The sequence below is a fragment of the Stegodyphus dumicola genome, chromosome 10 (assembly GCF_044657685.1).
Source record: "Stegodyphus dumicola isolate Sdum_Otavi_A_Nest chromosome 10, ASM4465768v1".
Taxonomy (NCBI): Eukaryota; Metazoa; Arthropoda; class Arachnida; order Araneae; family Eresidae; genus Stegodyphus; species Stegodyphus dumicola.
Window position 1 is genome coordinate 117,024,605 of NC_140777.1, and position 16,209 is coordinate 117,040,813.

Consider the following 16,209-nt stretch of genomic DNA (forward strand, 5'->3'; position numbering starts at 1 on the left):
GCTATGTTGAAGGATAACATATCACGGACTGTACGGGAGATTCCTGCAGACATGTTACTTTCTGCTGTTGTGCACAGAATGCAATATGTGGTCCACAACAAGGACAGCCACATTGAACCTCATTTGAATGCAAAATAAAAGGTAATTTCTGTATTGATTTGCATTTGTTAACACTCTATTTTCTATTACACAGCACCAAATATTTCTCTAGCGGTGAGTTTTGGAACTAATTTGTTTTTTCTCGGAATCTTTCGTCCCCCGTCTTGTTTAATCTTCCTACAAAATGTGGCGTCATTCTCGCAAATAGATCGCACTACAGAACACTGTGAGCACTGTCAGTTTAATTATGGCCACCGGTGTATTTCTAATTTATAAAAACTAAATTTGTGTAGATGCTATTATTCACGTATTTAAGTGATATTATTTCAAAAGTGCACCTTATTATTCTGAAAACTATATCTTATGAGCTGCCTAATACTGAAAATATACATGGTATTTTCTTTCTTAAAATATGATAATCATTTATTTTGAATGACAGTATAAGATTCTAGCTAAATTAGTTGCTCTTGGCAACTAGAGTACTTGAGAAATGTGTAGCAACTAATTGCTTACTACTAAAGCTCTTAAGAACAAGTCAAAAAAAAGTGTTAAATGACCCTTTTATTTTACTTAAGAATATTTACAGTTAGCCTCCCTTGAGCTTGCAGAAAGCCTCCACTTGGGCTTTAACTTAAGATAGAGAATAAGAAACTAATCTAATGCTAACTAAAAACCAGCCTAAACTGCACAGAAACAACTCAGAGTTGCCCTTATTTAAAACTTGCCAGCGAATACTAGCAGGCACGGAACTATATGGCCTAATGTAATAAGATTTGGCTTAAAGCAATGATGTAGCCAGACGACAGAAAATGCTCTACTAAGAACTTCTAAGCTCTTCTGCTGAAGAGACTGAGACTTCCCCTTAAATACTGGTTCTACGTCAGTTATATAAAACGTGACTCTGAAAACTCATTCTGTCAGGAATGGTGGAAAATAATTAAAGCTGTTCAAAATTAAAAATAACTATTAGAAAATTAAAAGAATTCCTAAAACAGGTTATTTTTAATTTATGTCATTTATTATTTAACTTATTTTGGTTATATGCATTAAATATCGCGTTTACGGCTAATTGTCGATCAGCCCTTGTGAGTAAAAATGCAATGACACATATGGATGCTTTGTGGTAGAAAATCAAAAATTTTATGTTTATGTTTCAATGGACAAAAAAAAATGTGTTTAGGAACCATGAAATATTAATAATATGTTGAAGACTTGAAATCCTTTTCTTTTCATCAGTTTAGCATTTCTCAACATTTAAACGTGTAATCATGCATTTTATTGTTATGAATTTGAAAAAAAATGTATCAATAAGGCATTTGAAAGGAACAGAAAATTAGGTGTTTCTAAATGATTAGAAATATTAACCATTGGTTCTCCGCACATTTTTGTACCACTGCCTACCAGCAACTTCGGCGCATTTTCGCAGCCGAACGAGTGAAATGGAGTTTTGTTTTAAATGAGAAGAATTACTCGTGCTTGTGAATGTTTGTAATTTTATTGATTTTATACATATGTACTTTCTTCTTGCAAATGAAAGATAAATTTTAAATTTTGTAATTCACCATCGTGTAATTCACAATTCATCTTTGAAAACAATCTCACCATTCATCTTTGAAAACAATCTCCCATGTGTATACTGGGCTTACTTGGGCAAGTGTCACAGTAATCATTTGTTTGACATCTGCCATCCTTTTGTTTCCTTGTAGAGCACACAACACAGTCCCTCTTTTGACCTCTCCTCATTATATAATGTTTTCCCATTTAGTCTAATTTCGGAAATTGATGTAGAAACTCTTGTTGTCTCCTGACGAAAATCTCCTACAAGTTGATCAACTAAAATTTTTTGATACTGTAAATGAGTCAGTGCTTTCTCATTTTTATTGTGCTGTACAGTTTTATACAGTACTGAGCATACAATACTTTATAAAACACAGTATGTATTGGGTGTACAATATTTGTAGGAACTTGTGATCTAATGACCTTTGGCGATACACTAAAATGTATTCTATCCGTAATATCTAATTCTTCCATGACATCGTGCCCTTCATCTTCACTTTCAGTAATTCTCATTCATTGTCTCTTCGGTATTATAATTTTGGAGCCACTACTTGAAGTGTTAGATGGTTGATCTTTGGATTATGGTAACTTGGCGATTTTTTGGCGACCAACTCTGCTACAGCAACCCTCTATTTTTTTTTTCGCCGCCATTTTGTCTTCACGAAGTAGAGACATGTTTCGTTTCTTTTTATTTACTCAACACTTTTTCCAACAATCTACTAGCCGAATGACACTTATGCTAGAAATTTTATGTAACAAAACTGCTTAATCATGAGAAATATTAACTGCAAAATTGGGAAAAAGTGCACAATCGCAAACTCCTTGCGCGTTTTTCAGAATAGCACATACACATAAACCATTTACACGTCGACTTATTTTTACTTAAAAAAAATCCCAGAATTGCACAAAAATGGCATTGCACACACTCTTAACTTCATCCATCTACACTGCTATTTTCTCATAAATTACAAAAATGTGCACGAAAATGCAGGAAAATTTTCTGAATCTTTAAAGTCGGTAAAAAGCACATATATGAAATTAACTGATCACGAAAAGTATATACCCTTTTCAACGATGAACATTTCCACGTATAAAATAAATAAAATGTCCCAAAACTTTTACCTCTAAATTATCTATTATATTATAAACGTCTCCAACGAATTTTTACCATAAAATTAAAAATAGTTACAAATACTTAGTGTCAAATATTTAAATTATTTCCATACACCTTTACTTCAACTGAAACGTATACCAAATTGCTACAAACATAAAATTCACAAAATAACTATCATTTAATTAAAATATCATTAAACCATGTACACGTCGACTTATTTTTACTTAGAAAAACATCCCAGAATTGCACAAAAATGGCATTGCACACACTCTTCACTATATCCATGTACACTGCTTTTTTGTCATAAATTAGAAAAATTACACGAAAATGCATGAAAATACTCAACGTATTCCAAAATACTACAAACATATAACTCACAAAATCACGATCATTAAATTAAAATATAATTAAATTAAAAAACACTACTTAAAATATAAATAAGCACATACATTAAATTAATAAAAATTAGATTACAATCCTAATTACTTTAAACTAAATCATTGCTAATAACAATTTTCCAATAATACCATATTAATTTATTTACTCCTTATATTTAGAACAATGCATAAAAATAATATCTTCAAATGATTAAAAATACTAACTTACCTAATCTCCTTCAGAATCTTCATTACATGGCACGCACACTTCCCTAAAGAAATAGTTCCAATCGGCTGCAGTACTACTGCTAATTTCTAAATCCGAAATCCAGTAGTCAACTGGCAGTCTATTCACCCAGTAATAAGAAATTAAAATTTCACCCATATTCAAACTACTTTCAGCAAACCACGTACCCTTCCTTAACAAAATGTCCATTTTCACCAGATTTCTTGCACTGCCATTCAAACTTATCTGTAATATCCTTCCTTTCACACAATCTCAACTTATTATTATTATCAGATAAATGCATTAAAAATTTAGAATTCACTTTATATAGTGCCATGCAATCCGAAAATTAATCAACACTATTTCACACAACACACAATGAAGCTTAATACAAAATACTACAGTACTGCTGATATTTTTCTAAATTTCCCCCTTTTTCCGATTAAAGGACTGTAATTCGTCCATTAATGTCACATGACATATCTCATGATCTCTCATTTCCCTCACACAAAATGATGCGTAATCGGAACTGAGTACTTCTCACATTATTACCAAAGTCCTAGGTAGTAACCTTTATCGCCTCTAAAATGTCGCCAAACTACCTGTTACCATATTCCAAAGATCAGCTTGTTAGATTTATAATAAACATTGTCTTTCGCAATATCTTTTAACACTTGAAAATCAAACACATCTTCACTACCACTGAACTTTAAATTCTCATCATAATAATTATTGTTCTCCCTGTTGCTAATCATAAAAAAGGGAAAAAAATAGTTTAATCATAACAGTATAGAGACTGAACACATTTTAACTATAGATAACAATTGCCAACGCTGATGCTAACACAGCATCTTAAGTGCAATTATGCTAAAAACATTTGGCTCTGCAGCGGAGGCTATGGAACAAATGTCTGATTGCCCTGTAGCAGAGCCAATGAAGCTAAAAGCATTTGGCTCCGCAAGCAGAGCCTAACAGAACTGCGGAACAAATGCCAGATGGCCCTGTAGTGGAGCCAGCAGAGCGCTAGAGCGCCATTCCCACTAGGGTTTATCTGAGCTTACGGAGTTGGTTCAGATAAACCCTAGTGGGAATTCCCATGTGTCGACTAGCTCCGCTGTGCCTGCAGTTCAGATTTTTCAACTTGCTGCCCTATGGAGAAAAACTGGTTTTGAAGATGGGTCGACTATGTTAGTTGTGTTAGTTAGCTCAGATAAACCCCAGTGGGAACGCCCCTTAATTGTTAATGCATGCACTGCAAATGCATAGAATATATTGATTGTTTATTTTTAATAATTATTCAAGTATTTATAATTGAACAATTTTATATTGCTAATCATCCCTTTCCTGAAGTATTTTTTTAATTAATAATTAACAGTTTAGTAAAAAATCTTTAAAAAAAGTTGTTTAACTATTGGGAGCCAAAGCAATTTGCGTATCTTTCCTAGCTCTATTTGTAGAGTTATTTGATTTTTTTGAATTTAATAAAAATTTTGGGTAAAATTATATTTCAGGGTACCCCTTGGTAAAAACTGGCGGTTGGCCAGCAGGGCACAATTTTAAAATGGCCATTATATAAAACTAAAATAACAAGTCAAAGAATTGCACATATTCAGTGTCCATGTACATATCAATCTATTTTCAGTTGAGAAAAATATCAGAGAATTGCACAAACTCTGCATTGTGCACTCCCTTGACTTTGTCCATGTACACATCAATCTGTTTTCGCTTTAAAAAAATCAGGAGAATGATGATGTCATATAATGTTAAAACAAAGTTACACATCACCAGAATTGAACAAAATTTGTAGTCAATTGAAGCTCAATAAACTACATTTTAAATCACAGAATGAAATAACATAAAAGGAAAGTTCGTGTTGTTGCATATACTCACTACAAAAAGGAAATATCAACTTCGAAATTTCTGTGTCTTCAGTCTGTGGCACACAAAATTCCTTAACAGCATCCAAAAATTTTCTAAAATTATCTGAACTATAATATGCATACTGCTGTCACCATATAAATACACAAAAATAAGAGTAAAAAATATCCTTATTATTTTCCGTAGTGCAGGACTGAGGGTGGCGTTTCTTGCATGAACCTTTCTTGCGATCAACCCATACAAAGCCCTTTGAACGATCTTTACATTCGACCTTTCCTATGTACAAACAGGACACTAAGTAAAACCTTCATTTACACACCAGTAAATTAATGCTTTTTTTTTCCTTGCTTTCCAAATCATACAGAAACTTCAGATTAATCTCATCACATACAGCCATTTTACAGTGTACAGCACAAAATAAGCAATGTGCTTCCTGACATCCAATGCAGAAATAAACCCTTACAAATGTTTTCCCATCAGTCAAATTCACCACAATCATGCAACCAATAATGTTATAATAGGGTTTCCATAATATTCAACTACTCAGGTTACCATAAATGAAACAACAATTTGGTTATAAATGAAACAACATGGCAATAATCAAAGGGGCACCCTTATACTATATAGACTAACCAAATTTTGTATTCAATACAGTACAAAGTCTTTACATAAATGAAACAACATGGCAATAATCAGAGAGGCACCCTAATACTATATAGACTAACCAAATTTTGTATTCAATGCAGTACAAGTTCTTTAATCCGGACTCATCGGGACTTCGGAGATTCCGTATTATAGATCATCAATTTAAATCTGGTAAGATGGCATGCAGAAATTATAAAATTAAAAATATGAAACCGTAATTTATGAAATAAAGAGCAATTATGATCTAAAGGGTATCAAAATTTACAAAAAAAAAAAAAAGCTTAATATTTATTTGTTTACTTTATTAAACATTTCTTTCAATGTAAGTTGTTTAAGTTACTTCGTTTTTTGTACTGATACTTTCTCTTTAATTCTATAAACAGACATAATTTCTTGTTCAGTTCCACTGTTCAAGGTCCTGTAATTGCTGTGTGGAGAATACCTACTAACTTGTCAATCAAAATCTTTTCATTTTCAGTAACCTCTCTGTCACTTTCTTCACTGTCGGAAGCGGTACATCGAAACATGCTTTCGCTTTGTAGATCCTTTGGCATCCAGAATCGGAAACTCTTTTTGACATAATCGAAAGTTCAAGCTTAGTTTTTATAAAATTACTCTAGCCGTCTGCAAAAAATAATAAGCCGGATCTAATTAGAATATTAAGAAACAACGCAATCTGCAACATTAACTGAAAAAGATAATTAGATAATTTTAGCCTAGCTTATACCGTCCGTTATACATTAAACGTACATGCGTAAACGTATTATGCGCATGCGTGAACGCATTATGCGTTGCCGCACGCGCAGAAAGTTTGTAGCTTTGAGGTGCGAATTATAGATCATTCCGGATTATGGACGTCCGGATTAAATATATTTTTTGAAATATATGAGATATCTGGTCTGTATAATTTTAATTTATAAGTGTCTTTTATAAATATGTAAGTATTTATTGTTCTTGCAGCCAAAATTGTATGCAATCATAATTTATTTATTTATACATAATTTTAGGTTACCTTTAAAACTGAGTTTAGGCAAATTGGCTCGATTTACTGATGGTTGCTGTGTTAGTCAGCTAGGAGATACATCAGTGTTAGTAACAGCTGTTAGTAGGAAAAAAAGCTCAACTTCTGCTTCTTTCATACCTCTTATGGTGAGTCATGAAATATTCAAGTATGTTCTGCTATTATATATATATATATATATATATATATTGATTAACAAAATATCATGAAAAATTATTAAAAACTAGTCATGTTCCAGTGCCTATGCTAAGATGAATGAAGTTTACTTGTTTTTAATAAATTTTAATAGGTAACAGGTGTAACTTCTGTAATAAAATAAAATGTAGTACAGTACAAAGTTCAAGATCCAGACATTCAGTATCCAAATGATCTAAAATTTGGACCCCAAAGTGCACCTACAACTTTTTTTAAAATTTTTTTGTATGCTTTATGCATGCACATTTGATTCCCCCCTCCCTTCGTGCATAATAAAACATCTTGAGAGTCCTGTTCTTAATTTCACTTCGACACTACCTCGTTATTGAAGAAATAATCATTTTAGCATAAATTTGTATGATCAATAATTTGGCTCCGTAGATGCATATCTGCTTGCCATTAAACCTCAAACCAAAGCATTCTGCATAGATACATCATTGATTTAACACCCACTAATATTTTATATCCCTGATGCTAATCTGGGGAATCATTACTTCTTATATTTTGCTTTCATCAACACATGTTTATCAACACATGACAACTTGAGTAATGACTCATGTAGCAATGCCTAAACAATTTTTTGTGTTGGTAATTGAATAATAAAGAGTATGGTAACCTTTTATGTTAACATTACATTTGGCGATGATTACAGATTTAAGTTCAGTGTGCTAAGAAATGTTGATGAGGAAAAATTGAACAAAAATCTTTTTCCATATGCTAAAAATAGATTTTGTTAACCCGGTAGCACTCGCGCGGGGTGACTGAGTCACCCCAGCCTCATAAAACCTTTCATTCTGGAATTTCTATTTATCCGCTATGAATCAGCCCTTCAGTAGCTAACTTTTAAACGGTTTTCTTTCAATAGCACCTGCCAGCAGCAGGTGTTTTTCTTTTGTTGGGGAGGAGCAATCATTTCTTGGAACGCTACATGCAACTGGGGTAACCTGGGAACCCCCGTGACCAGATTTGTTCTGAAATTTCTCACTTTAGCTTCTTGCTTGCATAGATTGTGCATGTGTGCTATACTGTAGTCGTTCGAAAATGGCTCTCAAACGAAAAATGACAGATTATGAAAAAGAAATGGAACACTTGAGAATGTTATTGGATACTGTGGAAACTTCCGATGAAGAAATGGATACTGCTAGTGAAAATGAAGTAGATCAAGAAATTTATAGCAGTCATGACAGCGACAGTGAGTTTGAAGCTGAAAATAAAACGCTTGAATCTAATGAAAAAAGTGACAGTTATATAGGAAAAAATAAAACAGTTTGGAAGAAAAGTAAACCGAATCAGAAGGTAAGAACCAGTTCCTGTAATATTATAACCCACTTACCAGGTCTGAAATCAGTTGCAATAAGTATTATGGAACCAATTGAAAGTTGGGAACTTTTTATGGATTTCAATATTATAAAAAATATTGTGGACTGCACCAATATTTTTATTGATAAAATATCCGAAAATTTTCAACGGAGTCGAGATGCTAGGCATACAGATGAAGTGGAGATGAGAGCACTGTTTGGTCTTTTATATTTATGCGGATTGCATAAATCTTCTCATGCTAATGCAAAAGACTTGTGGGACGCTGATGGCACCGGAATTGAATTATTCCGAAAGACAATGTCTTACAAACGATTCACTTTTCTTCTAAGGTGCTTGAGATTAGACAATGTAAACGATCGCGAAGCTCGAAGACAGTTGGATAAGCTGGCAGCTGTGAGAGATTTCTTCAGCGATTTCAATAAAAAATGTCAAGAAATATATTCAGTTAGTGAATATGTTACAATAGATGAAAAGTTGGAGAAATTTCGTGGCCGATGTGCTTTTCGCCAGTATATGCCGAAAAAGCCGGCAAAATATGGAATTAAATTATTTGCCGTAGTCGATGCCAGGACATATTATACATATAATATGGAAATTTATGCGGGGAAACAATCGGATGGTCCTTTCAAAGTTGATTATTCGCCATCTGAGATCGTAAAACGACTTTGTGCTCCATTATTTGGATCTGGGAGGAATATAACCATGGATAATTGGTATACAAGTTACCCGCTAGCAAAAGAGCTCCTATCAAAGAAACTCACTGTAGTGGGAACTTTGAAGAAAAATAAAGCTGTAATTCCTGCTGAATTTTTAGAAACAAAGAAAAGAGAAGTATATTCTTCCATGTTTGGATTCCAAAAAGACATGACATTAGTATCATATGTTCCAAAGAAATCGAAATGTGTAGTTCTTCTGTCTACAATGCATCATGATGACACGATAGATGAAAACTCTGAACAAAGTAAGCCAGAAATAATCCATTTCTACAATGGAACGAAAGGAGGAGTAGATACTGTTGATGAAATGTCTACGCTTTATTCAACAGCTAGGAAAACAAACAGGTGGCCTATGGTGATTTTTTACTGTGTTTTGAACGTGGCTGGTATAAACGCGCGAGTGTCACTTATGTCTACTAAAAATCCTCCCTTGCAGTATAAAAGTAGACGAATGTTTTTGAAAACATTGGCATTATCTCTCGTAAACCCACAAATAAAGAGGAGATCAAATATGCAAATGTTACCCAGAGAATTACGAGAGAAAATGAATCAGAATTTCTCAACAGAAAGGAATGCCGTTTCTGAAGAGAACTTGCCAAAGAGAATGAAGCTTGGTAAAGGACGATGTACAATATGTCCTCGAGCTAAGGACAAAAAAACAACAATTTCTTGTATGAAATGCCAAAATTTTACTTGCAAGGATCACTCTAATTATGTTTGTGACAAATGTGTTTAAAATTCAATAAAGGTATGTAACTGATTTTTATTTTGTAATTGAGTAAGTTTTTTCCTATAAACATTAGTAGTAGAAATTAACGTAAATATATTTTCAAATTAATATTCATGCTTTAGAATATACTAAAAAACTGTATTTTATACCTTTTCAATTTATTTGCACTTAAGTTTATATGTGTATATTGAATTAAGCTTAAATTTATCGGTGGGGTTATACAGGTACCCCGCGCGACCAAAATGTGCTCTGTTTAGCGCGCGCCTTCCACCGGGTTAATGATACTCATAGGCCAAAACATTAAATTTAGTGCTATTTGAATTAAGAATAACTGATTTGTTATTCACATAAACCCAGAACCAACGCCAGGGCTCGTATGCCCGCACTGGACAGCAGAATAAGAAAGACAAAGAGAGGCGCTTGGTAGCAGAATTTAGGACCCACAGAGACTGCATCAGGTGGTAAGATATCTAGCGCCTGCTCTCAATAAGACTTAAGTATATGTGAGAATTTATTTATTCAGGACTCAGATAAGCATGTGCAAGAAATAGACATAAGTATAATAAATAACTAAACTAATACATTTCAGGCTTAATTATCTCAGTGCACATGAAAATTCATATTATAAATCACAGCTTCTCAATAACTCGAAAACACTTTAGGACTTTTATTTCACATCTCTGTAATTACTTTAACACTTTCGCCACAAAAGCGGGAACTCTCCCTTCTCCAATGCGCCACGCTGGGTTTTTTCCTTTTTTTTTGCACAGCACTGTCCTCTAGAGGCATTTTCTACATTTTGCAGTTCATATAACAGGGAAGTAAGACTGAACATCCTCCCGCCCATTGAAATTGCAAATTTCAATATGAGAATATCAAAACAAATTTTGCAACTTGAATAACAATATATAATAATAAAACACATATTACAATACCGCTGTATAACAACTTAAATGAAAATAATTATAACATAATCAATGCAACACAATTGCAATAATATCATATAGTCTAACTATTGATTTGGCAAGATACATATGTGCCGACTACTTCTTTTAAGAAATTTTCCATCTAATAACCATAAATTGACAACTCTTACCTTTCCGTCCTTGCTAGGAAATATCTCAGCAATTCTAGCAACCAATCATTTAGTTGGTCGAAGATTCTCATCCTTTATAAGTACAACAGTTCCAACATTAACATTACTTTTATAAAACTGCCACTTTGATCTTTGATGTAAATTACTAAGATAATCTTGTTGCCACAACTGCCAAATTTTTTTAACATAATTAGTTATTTTTTGCCACTTGGAAAGTCTGTTTCTGGGGATACCTGTTAAATTAGGCTCAGGTATAGAGGTGATTTCTCTGCCGATCAAAAAGTGTCTGTGAGATGAAACTCTAAAATCATTAGGATCGGAAGGCATAGGAGAAAGAGGGCAAGAATTCAAAAACCCTTCGATTTGTATCATAGTTGTTAAAAACTCCCCTATACTTAAATTGGTATTTCCCACAACACGTTTCAAATGGTATTTGAATGACTTTATGCCAGCCTCCCAAAGATCGCCAAAATTGGAAGCCTTCGAAGGGATGAACTTCCAGTCAACACCTTCGGAAGATAAATATCCTGCAAGAAGTTCATCAGGATAATTCACCATATTAAACAATATCTGTAACTGCTGCCGCACCTACAAATGTTTGTGCATTATCCGTAAAAAGTTTTCTAGATTTGCCTCTTCGAGAAAAAAACCTTTTAAGGCGAGAAATAAAAGTTTCAGTCATTAGATCTGTTACGATTTCCAAATGAATTGCACGGATTGCCAGGCAAACAAATACGGCAACATAAACTTTTTTAAATAAACCTTTATGTTGGTTTTTGTACTTGACAAGAAAGGATCCACAAAAATCGCTTCCTGTATCATTAAATGCAAAATTTTCATTAACATGCTCAGATTGTAGATTTCCCATTAACTGAGAAGAAGTAGAAGGATTTGCCTTAAAACAAACAATGCACTGATGACAAATCTTTCTGCAAATATTTCTCCCATTTTTCTCTCACATAATATCGTAAAGTTTGCGGTCCCACATGAAAGCATTTTTTGGGAAAATACATTACAATTAATTCTGTTAAATGGTTTTTTGGTGGAAGCACCACAGGATGTTTTTTACAGAACTCAAGATTAGAATTTTGGAGATGACCGCCAACTCTAATAATAGAATTTTTTATCAATAAAAGGGGCTAAACCTTTTAGCTTACTATTGGGAGCTACTGTTTCACCCTTAGATAAACTTTTCAGCCCTGCCGAAAATTCTTGAGATTGTACCTGTCTCATTAAGAAAATCTCTGCTTTCTCTAGTTCAGCAGTGGTTACATATCCTGACCTTTTGGTACTCGGGTTTCTTGTATTATAGATGAACTTGAAAAGGATACTTAAAACACGTAAAATATGCATAAAATCATTACGTAAATCATAAATACAATTTAAAAAGTTAAAGTCTTTTGTTATACTAAAAAGTTTCAAAGAGTCAATATCATCACAGTCTTTTTTACTTCTTTGTACGAAGTAAAGAGGAAGTATTGTAATCGCAAAAAGTTTCAGGCACCATATTTCAATGCAAATGTCCATTTTCATCGCTATTGAATGCAATTTAATGATGTTTTTGCTTGACATCTGTACGTAAGGAGAGAATAAAGGACTCTTTCCCCTCCCCCAAAAATGTAGAACTAATTTAAACTGAATTCTAAAAGAGAATTTTTCGTGGTGTCTGTGCGTACATATGTAACTCGCATAATTCAAAAATGCCTCAGAACGTTGAAATTTTGTATATAGGTCTGCTATAGCATGTAGATGTGAACCTCGTATTTTGGTTGCAATCGGTTGCACCAATAATAATTTTTGTCATGTCGCCCATTGTTTGTTTACATTTGACACAACAGAATAGTAGATTTGTGGCCAATCTAGAGAGACTGAGCTTGGCAACAAGAAAGATAATGACTTCATTTATTATTGCGAATTAAATCATGCTCAATCCTTTCTGGAATTTTTTCGAGGAAATAAGTGTTTTAAGATTTACTTCATAATTTTCAATACAGACATTTTGAGTTTTTATGAATTTTTGCTTTGTTGCGAAGTGAGAACTGAATTAATTGAATGAAAAATACTGAATCGTCTGTGGAAAACTTTTTTTTTTTTTTTTTGTCTTTCTTCCATGAATTTTAACACATTACCGACCGGTAGCCTATTAATTGGTTTTTTTATTACCAACGCCTACCGACTGATAACCTATTAATCGGCTTTTCATCACTAACGTCTACTGACCGATCGCCTATTAATCGGCTTTTTTTAGGCAATGCCTATCGACCAATAGCCTATTAATTGCTTTTTTCTCGGGGCTACCTAAAAATAGTTTTATCAATTGGTACCCATAGTGATAAACAATTGCCATTTGCTATATCATCTGCATTTTATTATTAGTATTGAGGTACACTGCTCAAAAAAAAAAAAAAAAAAAATGGGACAGTCCTATATCTCCCGATCTACTGGGCCGATTGACAAAATTCAAATTGCATTCTTCATGTCTCGAAAGCGCGACTTAGGATATATATTAGATTTATATATAGCACTATTCTAACATAGGTATTTTGACACAAAATCGGACTTTTTCTGAAATAACATACCAATTTTTTTACATATTTCGATTCTACGACTCAAATTACGCCTAAATATGAAATTTTGTAAAATTTGGAGCGAAATTTACGGAGAAATTCACAAATTTATGTTGGCACTTTTTTGTCAGTTTGCGCCAAGAATACTTCACTTGGCGAACTTCTTAATATATGGCAACCTAGTTTCCTTAGGAAAAAAAGTCACCATCGTTCCTTTTTTCCAAATAATATTCTTTATATTATATTTTTAATTATAACTTATTATTTTAAGTAATTTTTTCTTTTCGAATTTCATTTTAATTGTTTAAGTTGCACTTTTTTTTTTTTTTTTTCGAATAACTGTTTTAAAAATTTCTATTTACCTATTCGAACTGCATAAATAAAGGTGCAGCATTTATTTATTTTTATTTATTTTTTTTTTCAAATAGTTTTCTTTATATATATTTTTCGTCATAGCTATTATTTTAGGTCATTTTTAAATTTTTATACTTTTATTTTAATTGTTTGTGTTGCATTGTCTCTTCAGATAATTGTTTTAAAATTTTCTATTTATACCTTCGAACTGAGCATTTTAAATATATTTATTAATATCAATTTTCCAGAATTTGATTTTATTTATTTGAACTGCGTTTTTTTCGGAAAAATACTTTGTAACCCAGACTACGATGCGTTTGAAAACTGCATACTATATTAAAAGAGAAAATACAGTAAAGCACAGTTTTACACGCCTTTCAATGTTCCGTTCAGAAAAAATATATATAAATAAGAGAGATGTATAACCGATATTTTAACTTAGGATGACTTGCATACACTGCTTTAAACAGTTTTATCATTGTGCCCATTGCTTTACACAGTTTTATCCTACATTTGGTTTCTTAAAATGTTATTCATATTTTAGTCAAATATTTTATTTTTGAAATCGCAAGAATCAAATATCATAAGATTGAAAAGTTTTAAATTTAAAAAAATACGAATACTAAATTTTACGAAAAAATTTATTTTTCTTCTCTGTTTCTTTAAGCATTCTGAAAGTATATTGAAAAGTATACAACTTTTCGAAACATTTTGGTATTTCTGACAATCATTTTAAATAAAGTTATCGCCTTCCATTTCATAAAGGCCCACAAACGGCCGAGCGGTAAAGTTGCTGAACACTGGTAGTTCACTCCGGGGTTCGAACCCCGGTAAACGGGCTGGTTGCATGGGCGTTTTCGTGGATTTTCTCATGTGTACCACGTATGACAGCTGGTTTCCCTTAGAAAGTTCTTCACGAAGTATTTCGTCAGAGCCTTTATCAGTCTTTAGAGGCTAAACATTTTGAAGCTATGAGATGAAAGGAAAGACTGGTTTCATCAAAAGGTTTTGGTTTATTTTATTATGACAAAGCACACTACGGCTATCTGCCTGGAGGGATGCCTTCCTGGAGGACTTTCTAAGGGAAACTGGCTCGCATACACGTTACACATGGGGAAAACCACGAAAACGCCCATGCAGCCAGCCCTTTCGCGGGATTCGAACCTCGGACCGAACTACCAGTGTTCAGCGACTTTACCGCTCGGCCGCTGTTTCATCAGGAAGGGAAAAAAACATCTTTAAGTGACATCCACATACATCACTGGATAAACTTCTGAATCTTCAAATAATTCGACTGAGGAAATCATGGGATTCACCATTTATGATACGATATGATGTTCTATAACGTAATTTACACAACCATATAGTTTAAAACCAGTCGCTCTTCACTTTAATCTGCAATGATATCGTTTTGTCTTTTCTGTTAACACAAGCTCAATTGATGGTATTTGCTGGTGTACTCGTCCAAGTGTTTTCTCTTTGAACACCTAAATTCTTTGAAGTATCCTGAAAGTATATTCGAAAGCGTCCAACTTTTTGAACATCTTGGTACGTCTGACAGCCAAATTTCCCTGCAAATTTTTGCTTACTTTTCTCCCTAATTTTCTTCTTTCCTTCTACAGTTATTTTCAGTGCTCACACAAGAAAATTGAGATTTTTCGACTGCTAGACTTCCATACATTTTGCATTCTTGTAAATTTTTTAAAATATCAATTATATGAATTGCGTTTCAGCTAAAGACAGCTTTTCATTTTCTAGTCATTTTAGCTATAAATAAAGTTTAAAGCGAAGTCCAAAGGATAAATATTTTAATTAAAAGATTTTTGCTAAATGACAAAGAAATAAAACAGTCCAGCAGGGTTTATTCTGTACCACAGAGTAACCTGATTCTTATATCGGCTGAAACAATCTAAATCATATTAAAGATCATGTTTTTTTATACAATCTATAACGCGAGAGAAAAATTAGCTTCTTAAAACATGCTTTCTAAGAGAATTAATATAAAAATTTATATTTATATATATATTTTTAAAGTTGGGACTTGAACCAAGCTGTCAGACTTTTAAAGCTTATTTTACATGGTGGTTATTATTAAAGTTCCACTCTGAAATGGTCATAAAAGGAAAACTACCGGACCAAATGTTATCAAACTTGGGAATCGTGTAAAGGAGGTTATGAGAATTTATATTCGGCGGAAAAAAAAAAAAAGAGTTCAAAAACTCACCATCAGGGGGAAAATGGCGCTGTATACAATATTGTTAAATGAAATAAGACACGAAAACATCTGTTTAAAATGTGTTTAATATTTTCCGAA

At 32.9% G+C, this 16,209-nt stretch overlaps 1 protein-coding gene across 3 annotated transcripts in view; it reads left to right on the forward strand.

The window, feature by feature from the left end:
• PNPase (polyribonucleotide nucleotidyltransferase 1) overlaps positions 1–16,209 on the forward strand; it is a 136,641-nt gene that overhangs the window by 3,890 nt on the left and 116,542 nt on the right. For all 3 annotated transcript variants that reach the window (XM_085825425.1, XM_085825426.1, XM_085825427.1), the window contains exon 2: positions 6,904–7,045. In XM_085825425.1, coding sequence (XP_085681551.1) covers positions 6,904–7,045 — 142 coding nt within the window. The remainder of the gene's footprint in view (positions 1–6,903; positions 7,046–16,209) is intronic.